We start from the raw sequence: 14,282 nt of genomic DNA on the forward strand, positions 1-14,282 counted from the left end.
GCCAGGCCTCCCACCTCAGCTCCAGACACCACCGCCAGGCCTCCCACCTCAGCTCCAGGCACGACCGCCTGGCCTCCCACCTCAGCTCCCTGTTCCTGCAGAACTGAGACCCGGGCTTCAGGGCCCGCAGCAGCAGCTCCCACTCTGTGAGGAGGGTTTCTTAGCGTGCAGGGTTACATTTATGCTCTGTCCGCTGGGGGCGCACTTCTCAGTGCCCTGGGGCAGAGGCCTGTGGGTGGGACTGGGGCAGGCTCTACAAGGCCAAGAGTGGATTCCACTCTGCTTGCTCTTGTGGAGGGTGAGACGCCTTCAGATCACCCGCATATGGATTCCAGCCTGTTATTCCTTTCCCTCCCTGGTTCCTCAATGCCCCTCATGTCTTACCGCCCTCTCAGAAAAAGGCCTGTCCTTGTTGAGCTACCAGCTGTGTACCCACCGCGAGACCCGCAGTGTGCGGAGGGTGGAGGCTGTGCAGACGTCCCACGTGGTCTACGTGGCCTGCGGTGGCTGGATCCCGTGGAGGCGGTGCCCCAAGACCGTTTACAGGACAGAGAACGTGGTGGTGGACGTTCCTGAGACCAGGAATGTGACCGACTGCTGTGCAGGCTACGAGCAACTCGGCCTCTACTGTGTCCTGTGTGAGTTGGGGGCTCGGGGCTGGGCTGGGTTGGGCTGTGGGTGGGGTCACGGTAGGGATTGTCACCGTGCACATCTGTTGGCCCTGCACTTTCTATATCTTTGAGAACACTGGTCCTCCTACCTGAGTCTGCAACAAATCATGCTAAAGGCTTGTCCCAGCCCCATTCCCCAATTTCCGACTGAGTGGGTTGGGTGAAGTCTGAGAGCCAGCCTTTCTAACACGCGTGAGGTGATGCTGAGGCTGATGGCCTGGGAGCCCCACCCTGAAACCATCTGTGGTTCTTAGACCTGACTCCATCAAGCTATCCCCCTGGGTAGAGTGCTGTGGCATCACAGCTCACAGCAACCTCCAACTCCTGGGCTCAAGCGAGTCTCCTGCCTCAGCCTCCCAAGTTGCTGGGACCACAGGCGCCCACCACAACGCTGGGCTATTTTTTTTTTTTTTTTGGTTGCAGCCATCATGGTTGTTTGGTGGGCCTGGGCTGAATTCAAACCCGCCACCTCAGGTGTATGTGGCTGGTGCCTCAGCCACTTGAGCCACAGGCACTGAGCCAGACCTGACTCCATCTTGAAGCTCCTGAGAAGCTTGAAAAACTCAAGTCGCCTGGGTACCGCCCTCAGGGCTGGGGTGCAGTGTGGGCATTGGGGCTTTTTACGGTCCCCCAGCTATTCTGATATGCAGTTGAGTTTGAGAACCAGCCTTGCGATCCCTTCTGTGGCAGGGACAGTGGTCAGGCTTTCATTTCTAATAGCTGCAGACAAATGCTTTTTCAACCCAAATCCTAGTCTGAACTCCCATATGTGAAAGAGCTGGTGGGGGCCTGTCTGCCAAGAGACCCCCCCCCCAAACCCTGTCCTCACACTTCTTCAGTGTTATTTGAAAGCTGCTGTCATGTGGGGTGCTTGGGGTGGGTTCCTGGGTGACCAGCATGGGGACACCAGGCCAGTGTTGGGGCGAGCCAGGCCAGGCAGGGCGCAGGGGTCAGGGTCCTGCCTCTTGCCGGGGTGTGTGGGGTGGTGCTTGCTAATTTTGAGCCGAGAACAGAGCCAAGCTGAGTTTCTGCACAGGCGGCAGGTCTTCCTCCTACCCCACTGTAGAAGGCACTGGGATGGGCGTGGCCCCAGTTAGGTGGACACCAGGGTCACTGCTAGACACGGGCTGCAGCCTGCAGAGTGTGGACAGCAGCAGTTCCCAGTGTCCCAGGGGGACCCTGAGGCCAGATGCCAGCAGGCTGGGGTGTGGATCCCAGACCAGAGCCACAGGCTGCAAAGTCTTGGGTCAGCATAGATTAGCAGAGGCTGGGGCAATGTGACCTCACAGAGGATGGGAATGGTTGACGTCTGTTCCAGAGGGCCAGGTGCCAGTGCCACCAGTAGAAACCAGGCAGGGCCAGCTGAGCACAGACCCCATGGCCCTTCTTACTCCTGTGACTTCTTTGCAGGGCCGCTGGCAGGGAGAGGCTGTGGCCTGGCTGTGCTGCCCAGGTGCTGGGTCTCACCGAGGAGACCCTTTTTTGTCCTAGAACCTGCATTGTGTCACCCTTTCCCTATCTCCGACGGCCATGGGCACAAAGGGGCCTTCTGAGCTGTGGCTGCTGCCACTGTCCTGGGAGCAGCTGCCCCTCCTGGGGGCTGGAGGGACACCCTCAGGACACAGGTGCTGGCCCCCCTGGGTAGACAGCTCATGGCTTTACAGTCAGTCCACTTGGGAAGGCCAGAACCTCCCACCCCATCCAGTCTTACCTGTGAGGGCCATGCTTCTTCCTACCTCTCAGCTGTTGCAGGGACAGTAAGGTTACACGTCCAAGGCAGGTGGAGGGAGGATGCCCCTTCTGCCCCTAGCTCTGCCCAACACACCAGCTCTGCCCATAGGACAGCCACCCTCCTAAAGAGATGCCCCACTGCGTGATAAACACGTGATTCCCATGGGCGTAGGGACCAGGGCCCTCCCCTCCACCTGCCTCTCGAGGGGCCAGCATCCAAGACATGCCTCTGGAGGGGATTGGCCCATTTTTCCTACATTGGTCCCCAGGGGGAGGACTCCTGGGTGGAGGGGGAGGGGGTTCTTGGAGTGAGGAGATATGGACACAACCTGGAGGACACCCAGGATTTGGAAGAGTCACTCTAACAGCAGTGTGTGGGGCAGATGGAGCCCTGAGGAAGGAGGAAGGAAGAGAAGGGTTGGGGTGGGGACCAAAGGCACAAGCATCCCCAGCTCTGCAGAGGGGCACAGGCTGGGCTGGCTAGGATCAGTGACACAGCTTGTGGGGGGCAGGCTGGGAAGCAGATTCTCTGTCACTACTCAGATTTTTCTGGTTTACCAAGCTGCATTTGGGTGTAGGGGAGTTTGCGGGATTTGTGGACGGGCTGAGGCCATGGTGGGAGGTGGAACATTTCAGGGCACTGAGGACTCAAGATTCCTCCTTGGGAAGCTCCCTGCCAGTGCCAGGACCTGGCTCCGCTCTGCAGCTGCTGCCAGGGGTGTGGGGAGAAGCATAGCCCAGGGGGCTTCCTGGGTTCCTTCTCTCCAGGGCGACACGAACATCTCTTGCCAGGTCTGTGGGCGGAGACATCTGGCTGGTACTCAGAAGGTGCCTGTGGCGGCAGCAGTCACACCTGGGTATGGGCAGCACCACCCTCTCCACACCCTCCTGGCTTTCCATCCACACCTGAATGTTCTATGGAAACTTACTGTGATGGGTTGGCTCCTTGGAGCTAGAAGTGAGATAGTCTCAGTAGGTGATTGGCTAAGAACAAATGAGGCAGGGACCAAAGCTGGGCATGGCAGGTGCTGGGGGCGGCCTAGAAACCCAGGGAGGACAGCAGGCAGAGGTGCTCTTTCCTCTGTGGCAGGGCCGCTGCGTTGCCTGGTGTGGGTGACAGCACCTTTGCCACCAGTCAGCTAAGCACCTGGGTTTCATCATCTGAAACAAACCTCAGGTCTTTCCCCCTCTTCCCTCTCCCACTCGCCCGGCTTCCCAACAAAGGAAGAGGAGCAGCGATATGTATGTGATGTCTCCTTCAGTCTAGGTGACATTTCAACCTTTTAAGTCCAGCATTTGGAATGCAGGGAAAGGTTAAAATGTTTTTAAAGACACCAAGACAAAAAGGAATACACACACTGTACAGAAATTTGGGAACACAGAAAAGAACAGGGGGAAGTTACCCCAAAGCCTGGCACCCAAGGCAATCACCATTACATTGTCTTCTGGTCTTCATCTGCAGCAGGATTGGACAGTGGATGGTCACCCTGCTCAGGACTCTCAGTAGCATGATTTTACCACTTAGCAATTTATCTGGACCATCTTTCATGTCAGTAAGTACCGTCCTACCACGTGCCTCAGTGGCCACAGGCATTACCTCATGTGGGTGTCTCAGCACGTATTAAGTAAGCAGTCTCTTGCCACTTAACATTTACTCGTCTGAATTCTTCATTACTGTAAATAATACTGTGATGAGCAGGTCAAGGCACAAAGGCAGCTTTGCACAAGCTGGATTTTGCACTTGGGATAAATCCTGAGAAGTAGGACTGGGACTCAGCTTAGCTGATGGGCACTCCCAACTCCATCCACCCCCCACCCCCACCCCACCCCTGCCAGCTCTGCACAGCCTTCTCTGTGGGGTCAGCACCTTGGCAGCTCTGCCGTGATGGGCAAGCCCAGGACTCCACTGGACTGGAAGACTCCCCCTACTGCTTGTCCCCTTATGCTGGTAACCAGTGGCCCTTCCGTGCAAACGTCATGTCCTGGCCAGGCAGAGGGATGCTGAGTGTGGAGGCGAGGGTGGAAGGACAGCTCCCAGTCTGGTGACGCCTCGACTAACAGAGATCTCATCTCACTGACCCATGACCAGCTCGGTTGCCAGGCACCGGGCAGTTTTGTTTCATTGTTTGCACGGCCCTGGGAAGGAGAAGGAGGCTTTTGACTTTCTACCAAGTTGGAATCGCTGACCATTCTCCTGGGGTGTTCGGTCAGCTGCCAGTGCCCAGGCACGGAGGGGATTCCCAGCAGCCTCTGAAGTAAGATAAAAAGCATTAACCCAAAAACACATCTGCTGTAATTAGGAAACCATTTTTGGAAGCCACGTTTTTAGGGGTGGAGGACAGGAATGTAGTCTATATTTTCTTCTTGTTTAAGTAAACCTTTCAGTTTAGAATAGTTTTAGATTTACAGGAAAGTTGCAAAGATAATGCAGCTTATTCCTGTACAACCCCCCCTCCCCCCAGTGTCCCCAGTGTGGCACCTTATACATCTAGGGCGCATTTGTCCCAACTAAGCGGACAGCCATGGGCGTTACTGTTAATTAAACCGCACACTATGTTGGGTTGCACTGCTCTTCCCCTAAAGTCTTTTGGGCCCAGGACCCCACCTTGCCTTCAGGGCACGTCTGCTCAGCCTCCAGGCCTTTGCTTGTGGTGCAGGGAGACAAAGCCTAGTCCTTCTGACTCTGGGCATGGCCCATGGGGACATGGTGTGTCCCTCCCCTGACGGCCCCAGATGTCCACTTTTCAGGCCCCTAGAGCCCATCCCTGCACGGCTGTTTCTCCCGGAGACATTGGTATGTCCACCTGCATGAGGACAAAATGAGGACAAGGACAACCCAGACAAAAGAATGTTCTCGAGACTTGGGCAGCGTGGGCCAAACAGCACAACAGCCCAAGAGGGTGGCCTGGTTCTTGGGGGGAAGAGCGCAGAAGTGGGTGGGCCCTCTGTGAGTTCAGCAGTTTGGCACCCCCTTCTCTGCCTTGGTCGTCGCAGTGGCTCTTGGTGATGTGTTATTAACAGACACAAGGGCCACCACCTTCCTTCTGGCTGTGGAACATTCTGCAGAGACCCAGGGGACCCAAGAGGACTGTTGTCCCTGGGATTGCAGCCCCTCCTGGCTCCCCTTCCATTCAGCCGATCCATGAGTCTTCCCAAAGGGCTCTGGGCTCCTCCCTGCCTCTGTGGGGATGAGTCTGGAGCCAGGTGTCCTGCCCACCTTGGCGAGTTTCTTGGGTCTGGGGGCCTGGGCTGCCATTCACAGACGCGCAAAACTAAGGTGCATTTGGGCACAGGCTGGGTTGGGTCACGCCCAGGTGACTTGTGCCCACCATCAGGGTGGCTGGGTGTGGAAGCTGCAGCTGCTCCAGCTGTCCCTGGATGCTCATGTCAGGGTCCCTCCTCCCTTCATGCCCCCTTTCTGCTGCCCTCAGCCTCTGGGAGCGCGTGTCTTCTCAGCTTCCTTCCGCCCGGAGGTGGGTCCTTTCCTGCCCTGAGCCTACCTCCTGTCTGGGTGTGGGCTTCTCAGGGTCTGCCCATATCTGCCAGTATCGGGCACACTCTCAGCTGGCCCCTGCCTCCTGGGGCCTGGTTTCTTCTCTCTGTGCCCTGCCACTCTCACCCTGGACTCCTGGCCAGCTCCGTGCTGGTGTGGTAAACCCTTGTCACCTCTGGCCCTTTCCAGTTGCTCTAAAGGTCTTTTTCCTCCAACGCCCACATGCCTCTTCCCCCAGCCCTGGAGTCTCCCACAGTGACTCAGTAACCCTGGGCCCCCTGCCTCTTTTCCTCCCCCAGGGACTCCCTGTGTCCATTCAGGACACGCTGTGGGGGCATGCTGCTGTGCACCTCTGCAGGGGTGGCTGGCACGAGTCAAACTTCACATTTGCTTGGACACACCGGGTCCACCTGAGAGGTTCTTCCCGCAGCTCTCCCCAGCTCAGGATGGAGCCCGGCAGGTGCCCCTGCCTGCAGCCTGGAGGACTTTAAAAGCTGCTATTTCTTCTATGCCCCCTCCCGTAAGTCAGCACATCCCGTGGGCAGCCCCACCATCCCCAGGGTCCAGCACTTCTCACCACTGGCACTGTCACCCTGTGCAGCTTTACCAACTCTCACCTGGGTTGTCACTAGAGGTCCCCAGCTGGGCTCGCCCCTTGGGCTGTTCCCAGTCTTCAGAATATGCCATCAACACAAAAGTCATGTGGGCACTTGCCCTGTGCCTGGGGCAGGGGTGCAGCAAGAGGGCAGCCCTGGCCTGGGCTGTGGGCCAGGAGGGAGGTTTGTGAAGTGCCAGGCCCCTTGGCTCAGCACACAGGGCTAGGAAGCTCCAGCCCCAGGGGAGCAATAGGGACACGGAGCTCGTCAGAGCAATCAGAATGTATTGGGCATCAACAGAGTCTGTGTCACCACTGGGCTCTCCAAGCCTCCAGGGCCCACCTCACACACAGGAAAGGTCTCTCCATGGCCACGCTCCTCATTCTCCTTCAAAGGGACCCATACTCTCACCTCTCAGAGCAGGGTCTGCAGGGCTGCGCTGAGCACTCTCTGCCCTGCACATGCTCCTCTCCAGGGTCCTTCTCTAATGCCCCTCCCAGGCCCTTCGCGTCTGTGCCCCGAGGCTCTCCCTGCCACGCCTGCTGTGGGTCTCCTGGCACACTTGCCCCCCTGGAATATGAGCCTTCTGCAGCAGGGCCTTGGTTTTTGGCCCACTGCTGGGACCTGGGGTCTGGCGCTTAGTAGATGCTCAACAAATAGTGAGTGAATGACTCAGTGAGTGGGCTGGCAGGACTTGGAGCAGCAGAGGCACCTGGGAGGATGAGGTGGGGCCCTGCCCCTGCAATTCCGAGGCCCAGAGGGAAAGAGACACCCAGGACCTCAGCTGAGACTGCCCTGGCAGGAAAGGGGGTCAGATGACATTAAAGCCAAAGCAGTTGCCCTCTAGTGGGATGGGTGGCTGCCTGGGGCTGGAGGTGGCCCCTCACAGGCTGAATCCAATGCCAGGAGGTGCCTGGATGCAGTGCCTGCACAGCTCACTGGGATCATTTATTACGTCATTTCCTCCTCAGCCCTGAATCAGTCGGAGGAATTCACATCCAGACCAGGGGCCTGCCCGATGGCAGGTCCAGCACCATCCAACTCCTCATGCAGCTTGGACATCGACTGCCCCGGACTTCAGAAATGCTGTCCCTGGTTGGGCAGGCACCACTGTGTGGCCCCCACACCCCCAGGTAGGGCTGCAGCAAAGGAGGGTCCCCAGTTAGCCCTGATCTGGGGGGTGGGGAGGAGGGGCTACCAGGCGCATGCCCCAGTCTGCTCTTGGCAATTTCCTTGTTAAAATCTGGCCACTGACATCTTAGGGGAGAAAAGCTGACAGTTCACTAAGGACCCTGGGGCGGGAAACATTCCTGGCAGAACAGGAGCTCTGGGGCTAGTTGGGGGCTGACAGGGTTGGGCTGGCTGCTCCTGCTGCCCTTGGGGGCCTGCCCAGCCTGCACAGTGCCCACGGCAGGTGTGACCCAGTCCTGCATGCCTGCTGGTCTGCAAAGTTCTCTCCAAGCCAGAGTTGGACCTGGGTGAATGGGCTAGCCTGTATATGTATGTATCATATAAAATACGTATCACAGCTTTTGTATAGTGTATAGCAATATAGTAATAAAATAAATAATATCAAGCATTATAATAATAATGTTATCCTTACTATTAAACTATATAGTATATGTTATATATACTAATACAATTTGTGGTATATAGGGTATTATGTATAATACATTATCATACTACTCAATATTTATAGTATAAATCAAATGATGGTATAGTATAAAGTAACTTTACACATCAATACAATATTCCTCTATATCAAGCTTTGTGGGATATGATTAAATCCTAAGTATACCCCTTCCAGGATATGGAAGATGACTGGGCCTACTGCTGTGGGCGCCAAGCCTTTCAGCCCTGCCCAGCTCACCTCTGAGCTGGAAGTGGGGCTGCCTCACCTGTCACCGTTGCAGGTGTCTCCTACAGGAGATGAATGTAGAATAGGGCCCCTGTCTTCCCCAACGGCCCCCCTCCCCACAGCGGCCTCTGGAGGCCCCACCCTGTCCCAGTCCCTCACTCATCAGCCTCTGCCTGGTGTAGCTCCAGAGATGAGCCCGGGCAGCTTCTGGTACAATGTCACTGTGCTGGTGAAGATGGACTTCAAGGAGCTGGAGCAAGTGGACCCCAGGCTGCTGAACCACCTGCGCCTTCTGTACTCCCTGGTAGGTGGGGATGGGGAGCCTCCTGCACGCTCCTGTCCAGGGCAGGTGGACCCAGGCACGGGGAGAGGAAGGGAACTGGGGTTCAGGAAGGGGAACATTCCAGAAGGGGCCACAAAATGACTCTGAACCAAATTTGAGTTCAGAGTCAGATTCAAAGCAGATTCAAAGAGGTATAATTTACATGAAGTAAAATGAACACAATTGAAGGGCATAGTGAGACGAGTTTTGGTGCACACCCAGTGAGGACGACCCCTCCCTGGTACAGAACACGGGTCCCTAATCTTGTGGTGGTCTGTTGCCTAGACAAAAAGGTGTCCCCCATAGCCCAAGCCCTGGGCTCTGCCCTCACTGACCTTGCTCCCAGAGGTCCAGCCCCTGCTTCATGGAATTCCACACGGTCCTGGAAGGTGCTGAGCCAGGCAGCACAGAGCAGGGCTCTTGGATGTGGCACTAGCGAGCTGGAGAGCCGTTTGTGGGGGGTTTCTGCACCTTAGGGAGGGGTGAACAGCATCCATGGCCTCTGCACACAGGAGTCAGGAACATCCCCCTGGTTGTGACAACCAGAAATGTTCCCAGACATTGCCCGATGGCCCCTGGGGATGAAGTCACCATGGCTGAGAACCACTGATGACACAGCTCACTCCTGACCTGTCAGCAGCGATTTCCAACCAGCACATTGTTTCACACTGGGGCCGCTACCAGTCTTGGGGATCCCAGTGCAGACAGGGTGCTGCACTCCCTAAGGTGGCTGTCCCTGGCTGGTAGTGTGACCTCAGGGCTGGCTTGACAGGGACCTGTGTTCAGAGGCTCGAGCTTGTGTGCTTCTCTGCTGAGTCTGGAAATGCTGGATGCTTTTTGAACAAGGGGCCTACACTTTCATTCTGAGCCTGGGGTAGCAGGTCCCACCTGCCCTTCACATGTGCCTGGGTGTCACAGGTCAGAGACAGTTGGGCCCCGCCTCAGTCTTTAGACTAAGTGGCCATGGCGGGCCCAGGACAGATGGCACATGTGACAAACTGCCTCCTTAGCTACCCTGTTTTGAGTGACCTCCATTTCCTCTTAGTGTCTCAAGGGGCTGCCCAGTGGGCCAGTGAGAACCCGGCGGTAGAGCCACAGCGCCTGGCCCAGTGTTATCAGTCATCACCTGTGTGACGCTGGGCATGTTACTTGACCTCTCTGTTCCTTAGATGCCTCCTCCATTAAATAGAAATGATCATAACTCTCCTGAGACAGTAGCTGTGAGTTTAAATACACGTAAAGAGCTTGACAGTTTCCTGATGTGTGTGGGGTGTGTACATGGTGTGGTTAGTGTTCTAGATACTGTATGTGCCACCTGTTGTCTTCTTGTGTGCAGGTGTTGTCCCTCCAACCTGACTGTCACCTCCTGGGGAGGGCCTGCCCAGCCTGGGTTCTGCCTTAAGCAGGTTCCGGGTGATCAGGCCCGTTCCCGCTGCTGGGACTCCTCCGTCCTTCTCCTGGGGCCTGGTCCTTGTCCTGCCTTCTAAATTCCAGGCTGGTTTCTCCTGGAAAGGGGTTTCAAGTGTGCCTTTGAGAAGGACCCCACCTGTCCCCACACTTCCTCAGGGCTACTGGTAGAGACATGGTGGTCCGATGGCAAAGTCTGTTTAGGTGACACTGGTCTGGCAGTTGGTCATCAATTTGCTTGACTTTCCAAGGGTTGAACTTTGAAGACATTAGGCTCAAATAAGAAGAATTTACATACAGTGAGAAAACACCTTTTTGTTAAATCATGACTTTTGATTCCTAATTCCCTATTGGTAGTTCTAATTCTGTCACTGGCTACAAGGGTCTTGGGGAGGGTGGGGGATGGAGGGTCTTGGGGTGACGGCTATACGACTGCTCTCCTTTGCTGGGACATGGCACCTGGCCCATGTCAACATGTCATTTTCCTTCTGTGTATCTGTTTCTAGGTCAAAATTTTGCCTTTTTGTGAGGACATCAGCCATACTAGCTTATGCCCTCCAATGGGCGTAGGGCCACTTTAACTAATTGCTTCTTTATTTGACCCTAATTCCAAATAAAGTCACATCCTGAGGTATGAGCAGGATTTCAACAGGGAAGTTTTGTGGAGGGGGCATAATTCAGCCCCTAACTGCTGGTGTTGTAGAAGTGTTTATCATTCTGGTTTGCAGGACTTTTTATTGGGCTAAAGACAGATAGGAAAATATTACAAGTGGGGTGTGTGCCCATTAGCTTCTCAGGCCTCAGGCTCCTGCCTGTTGGACAAGGGCCCCCTTCACCTGTGACCCTCTGGCTCTGGTTTCACAGGTCACCAGTGCCTTGCAGCCACTGGACTCTACAGTCCATCACCTGCGCTCCACCAGTGGAGACCCCTCCACCACAGTGTCGTGGCTCCTGCTGGGCCTGCCGCAGCTGTTGCCGGTGGCCGACGTCTCTGCCATGCTGGATGACGTCGTGAGGCGGGTCTATGAAGTGATCAGCATCCACGTGCAAGGTTGTGCTCCCTCCATCCTCCCTCTTGGGGAAGCTTCAGGCTGGACTGTACAGCCTGGCCAAGTCCTTCACCATTCAAAGGAGGGTTAAGGCCAGGAGGGGAGGAACCACGGGTTCTGTGCATTAGTCCCGCAGGCGAGGCCATTCTGTAAACTCCGAGTCCCCAGGCGTGGATTCAAGAATTTTCTTTGCCCACATCCCCTCTGCTCTCATCTCTCTTCCCACCCTGCTACCCCCGACCCCTGCCCCAGCAGGCTTAACCTTCCGCCAAGTGGGCGCAGGGCTCAATCCCAGAGCAACATGCACAGAACTCGTTTCTTCAGTCCTCGGGGCTCCATGTTTCCCTCTTAGCTCCTTCCTGCCCCTGCCAGGACATCTTTGTACCTAGAAAGCCCCTCTGCAGGTCTGTACCAAGTCGAACTTGTACTTGCTAAAGCATCCAGATGTGGCCTTGTTTCTGGAAGACGTTACCTGTTCTTTTTTTCTTTTTTTTGTTTTTCAGTCTATGTCAGGGGTTGGCAAATGTTTTCTGGAAAGGGCCAGATAGTAAACATCTTTGGTTTTGTGGGCAGCATGGTCTGTGTTTCAACTGCTCGGTTGTACCATTGTACTGGGAAAGCCGCCCAGGCAGTGTGTGAGCCAGCAAGTGGCTGGGTCCCGGCAGAGCTCAGCTCCCGTTTCTGAAACAGGGCTGTGTGGCAGGGGCCAGGTGTCAGCTGCTCCCATGGTATCGAAGGTGGAAAATGACAATGCCAGGTTTGGAGCCCCGGGAAGGCTCTGGGGGTTTCAGATCCATAAAAGTTCTTCAGGGCCCAGCCGTGTCATTCTGGTGCCAATAAGCAAAGCCCTTACCTTGTTGTCTGTTCCATCAGTGTCCTTCCTCATGCCAGAGGTGACAGGAGAGTGTCTATGGGTAAACAAGGTAGCTTTATTAGTGGAGGAGGCCAGGGAGAACCCACACCTTGGGGACCCACGGGGCATCTCAGGAAGAGGCTACTGCCAAGAACCCATCATAGGATGTGGGTTCTGATTGGGCTGTGGGGGGCTGGGGAGGTAGGATCTTGTCAGGTAGGATGCTGTGGAAAGTGGGGGCAATTCCATGACTGGTATCTCTGTACTCCTAGCTGTAGAGAGGGGAATTGCATGAAAATAAGCTGTAGTTGGTACAGAACTAATAGTCACTCATTCTGGCCAGGAGAAGTGGGCTGGTATTTTGTGAGTGAAGCACGAGCTTACTCCTGTTTTAGGTAAAATCCCAAAGTGGCCTGTGTGAGGCTGGGCTCTGTCGGGGACATCAGGGCTGCTCTGGTTTTGTTTTCAGTATAGGACCATGACACGCACTTGACTTACCCTTGGGGCAGGATGATGGCCCCATCGAGCTCAGACTCAGTCCAGCCGGAGCAATTTGCTCAGGCAACAACATCTACCCAGGAGCATGTGAGGCGGGTGGAAAGCCCTCCCTGGGCTCAGGGCGTTGCTAGGATGGGGACAGGCCCCTCCCTGAGCACTGCCCAGTGCTTCCGCTGTACACTCCACCGAGCTGGGGGCTGTGGCCTTGCTAATGCTCCTGCCTATTCTCCCTTTCAATAGACGTAAATGAATGTTCCTATGATGAGCTCAACGCCTGCTCTGCAGGGGAACCATGCGCCAACCTGGAGGGCTCGTACCAGTGTGTCTGTCCCCAAGGATCTCCGCTGGCCTCAGCTCCCCAGGAGCTGGACCACATGAATGACGGTAAGGACTGGGCTCTCCCGGACAGCGTGGGACAGCCTGAGGAATCTTTTCAATCTAGATGGCCCGTAGACCAGGTGACTCTTCTTTTCTTGACTAGAGGGAATGCGGAGCCCAGTTCTTGTATTTAGCAAATGTCTATTTACGCACCGTTCACAGTCCTAGATGCTGATAAAAGCATCATGCATGATTGCTTAGCTCAGTGATTTTCAGCTGGTGTGCTGAGATGCACTGGTATGCTGTGAGACAATCTTAGGTATGCCTCAAAGTTTTAAAAAGATCATTAATTACATTATTTTTGAGAGAAGTTCAAAGCACGGTAAGTATTTTTTTTATGATCAACATAATTTAAGCGTGCTGCAGCAGTTGAACTATAGGTTCAAATGTGCCTTGAGATAAAAAAATAGTTGAAAAACACTGGTTTAGATGGAGCTGTTCTGGCGAGTAAGAGGGTGGTGACTGATGCATACACTGGGGCCTCGGAGCAGGCTGGGACTGTCCCTGGGAGGGTCAGCCCTGAATGCCCAGCTCTGTCATTTGGGAGGAACAGGGGAGGGGCACCAGGGGTCATCCATGCTGACACTTGGGATTGGCTTCTGTCATCAATGGGTTTCAAGTAAGAAAAAACTGTGTACTTTGCAATGCAGGACAGTGCTGTGAAGACGACAGAGCAGGAGTCTGGGTGCAGGAGGGGACAGGGGACCCAGGCAGCATTCTAGAGACAGAACCTACGGGGCTTACTGGGTAATTCAGAGAAAAAGAGGAAAGGGAAATCCGGCAGAATCCAGATGTCCTTTTTAAAAACATCTAAGTGTCAGTACTCGAGAACCCAAGTGTCTCAACTGAGGCTGTCACTGCCACTGCCAACAGTGAAAGTGGGGGCTGACATGGGACTGAAGGGGGTGGGGATGCCAGGACCCCATTTTTCTGAGTGAGCTGGAGCTGGGGGCAGGGCTGGGCTGCAGTGTGGGTCTGGGGTGTCTGCACCTGGGGGTGGGGGACACTGAAATGAGGGGCATGGCTGAAAGAAGGGACCTGTGGCTGAGGGACCCAGTAGTTACAGGTCAGCATAGGAGGTGGAGAAATAGCAGCAGAAGCTTGAGAAGGACTCAGTGGTCCAGAGATGAGCCGTGAGGGAGCTGGGGAGGGCACCAGAGAAGGACTCAGGGTCCAGAGGTGAGCCTGAGGGAGCTGGGGAGGGCACCAGAGAAGGACCCAGGGTCCAGAGGTGAGCCTGAGGGAGCCGGGGAGGGCACCAGAGAAGGACTCAGGGTCCAGAGGTGAGCCTGGAGGGAGCTGGGGAGGGCACCAGGGAAGACTCCAGTGGTAGAGGTGAGCCTGAGGGAGCCGGGGAGGGCACCAGAGAAGGACCCAGGGTCCAGAGGTGAGCCTGAGGGAGCCGGGGAGGGCAGCAGAGAAGGAC

At 55.5% G+C, this 14,282-nt stretch overlaps 1 protein-coding gene across 1 annotated transcript in view; it reads left to right on the top strand.

Moving 5' to 3' along the window:
* Positions 1–14,282, top strand: part of UMODL1 (uromodulin like 1) — a 65,329-nt gene that overhangs the window by 4,449 nt on the left and 46,598 nt on the right. Inside the window, exons 3-7 of the mRNA XM_023518084.1 lie at positions 396–638; positions 7,463–7,624; positions 8,532–8,653; positions 10,943–11,129; positions 12,719–12,862. Coding sequence (XP_023373852.1) covers positions 396–638; positions 7,463–7,624; positions 8,532–8,653; positions 10,943–11,129; positions 12,719–12,862 — 858 coding nt within the window. The remainder of the gene's footprint in view (positions 1–395; positions 639–7,462; positions 7,625–8,531; positions 8,654–10,942; positions 11,130–12,718; positions 12,863–14,282) is intronic.

Source organism: Otolemur garnettii, unplaced genomic scaffold (assembly GCF_000181295.1).
Source record: "Otolemur garnettii isolate 467f Iridium unplaced genomic scaffold, OtoGar3 scaffold00128, whole genome shotgun sequence".
NCBI classification, from domain to species: domain Eukaryota; kingdom Metazoa; phylum Chordata; class Mammalia; order Primates; family Galagidae; genus Otolemur; species Otolemur garnettii.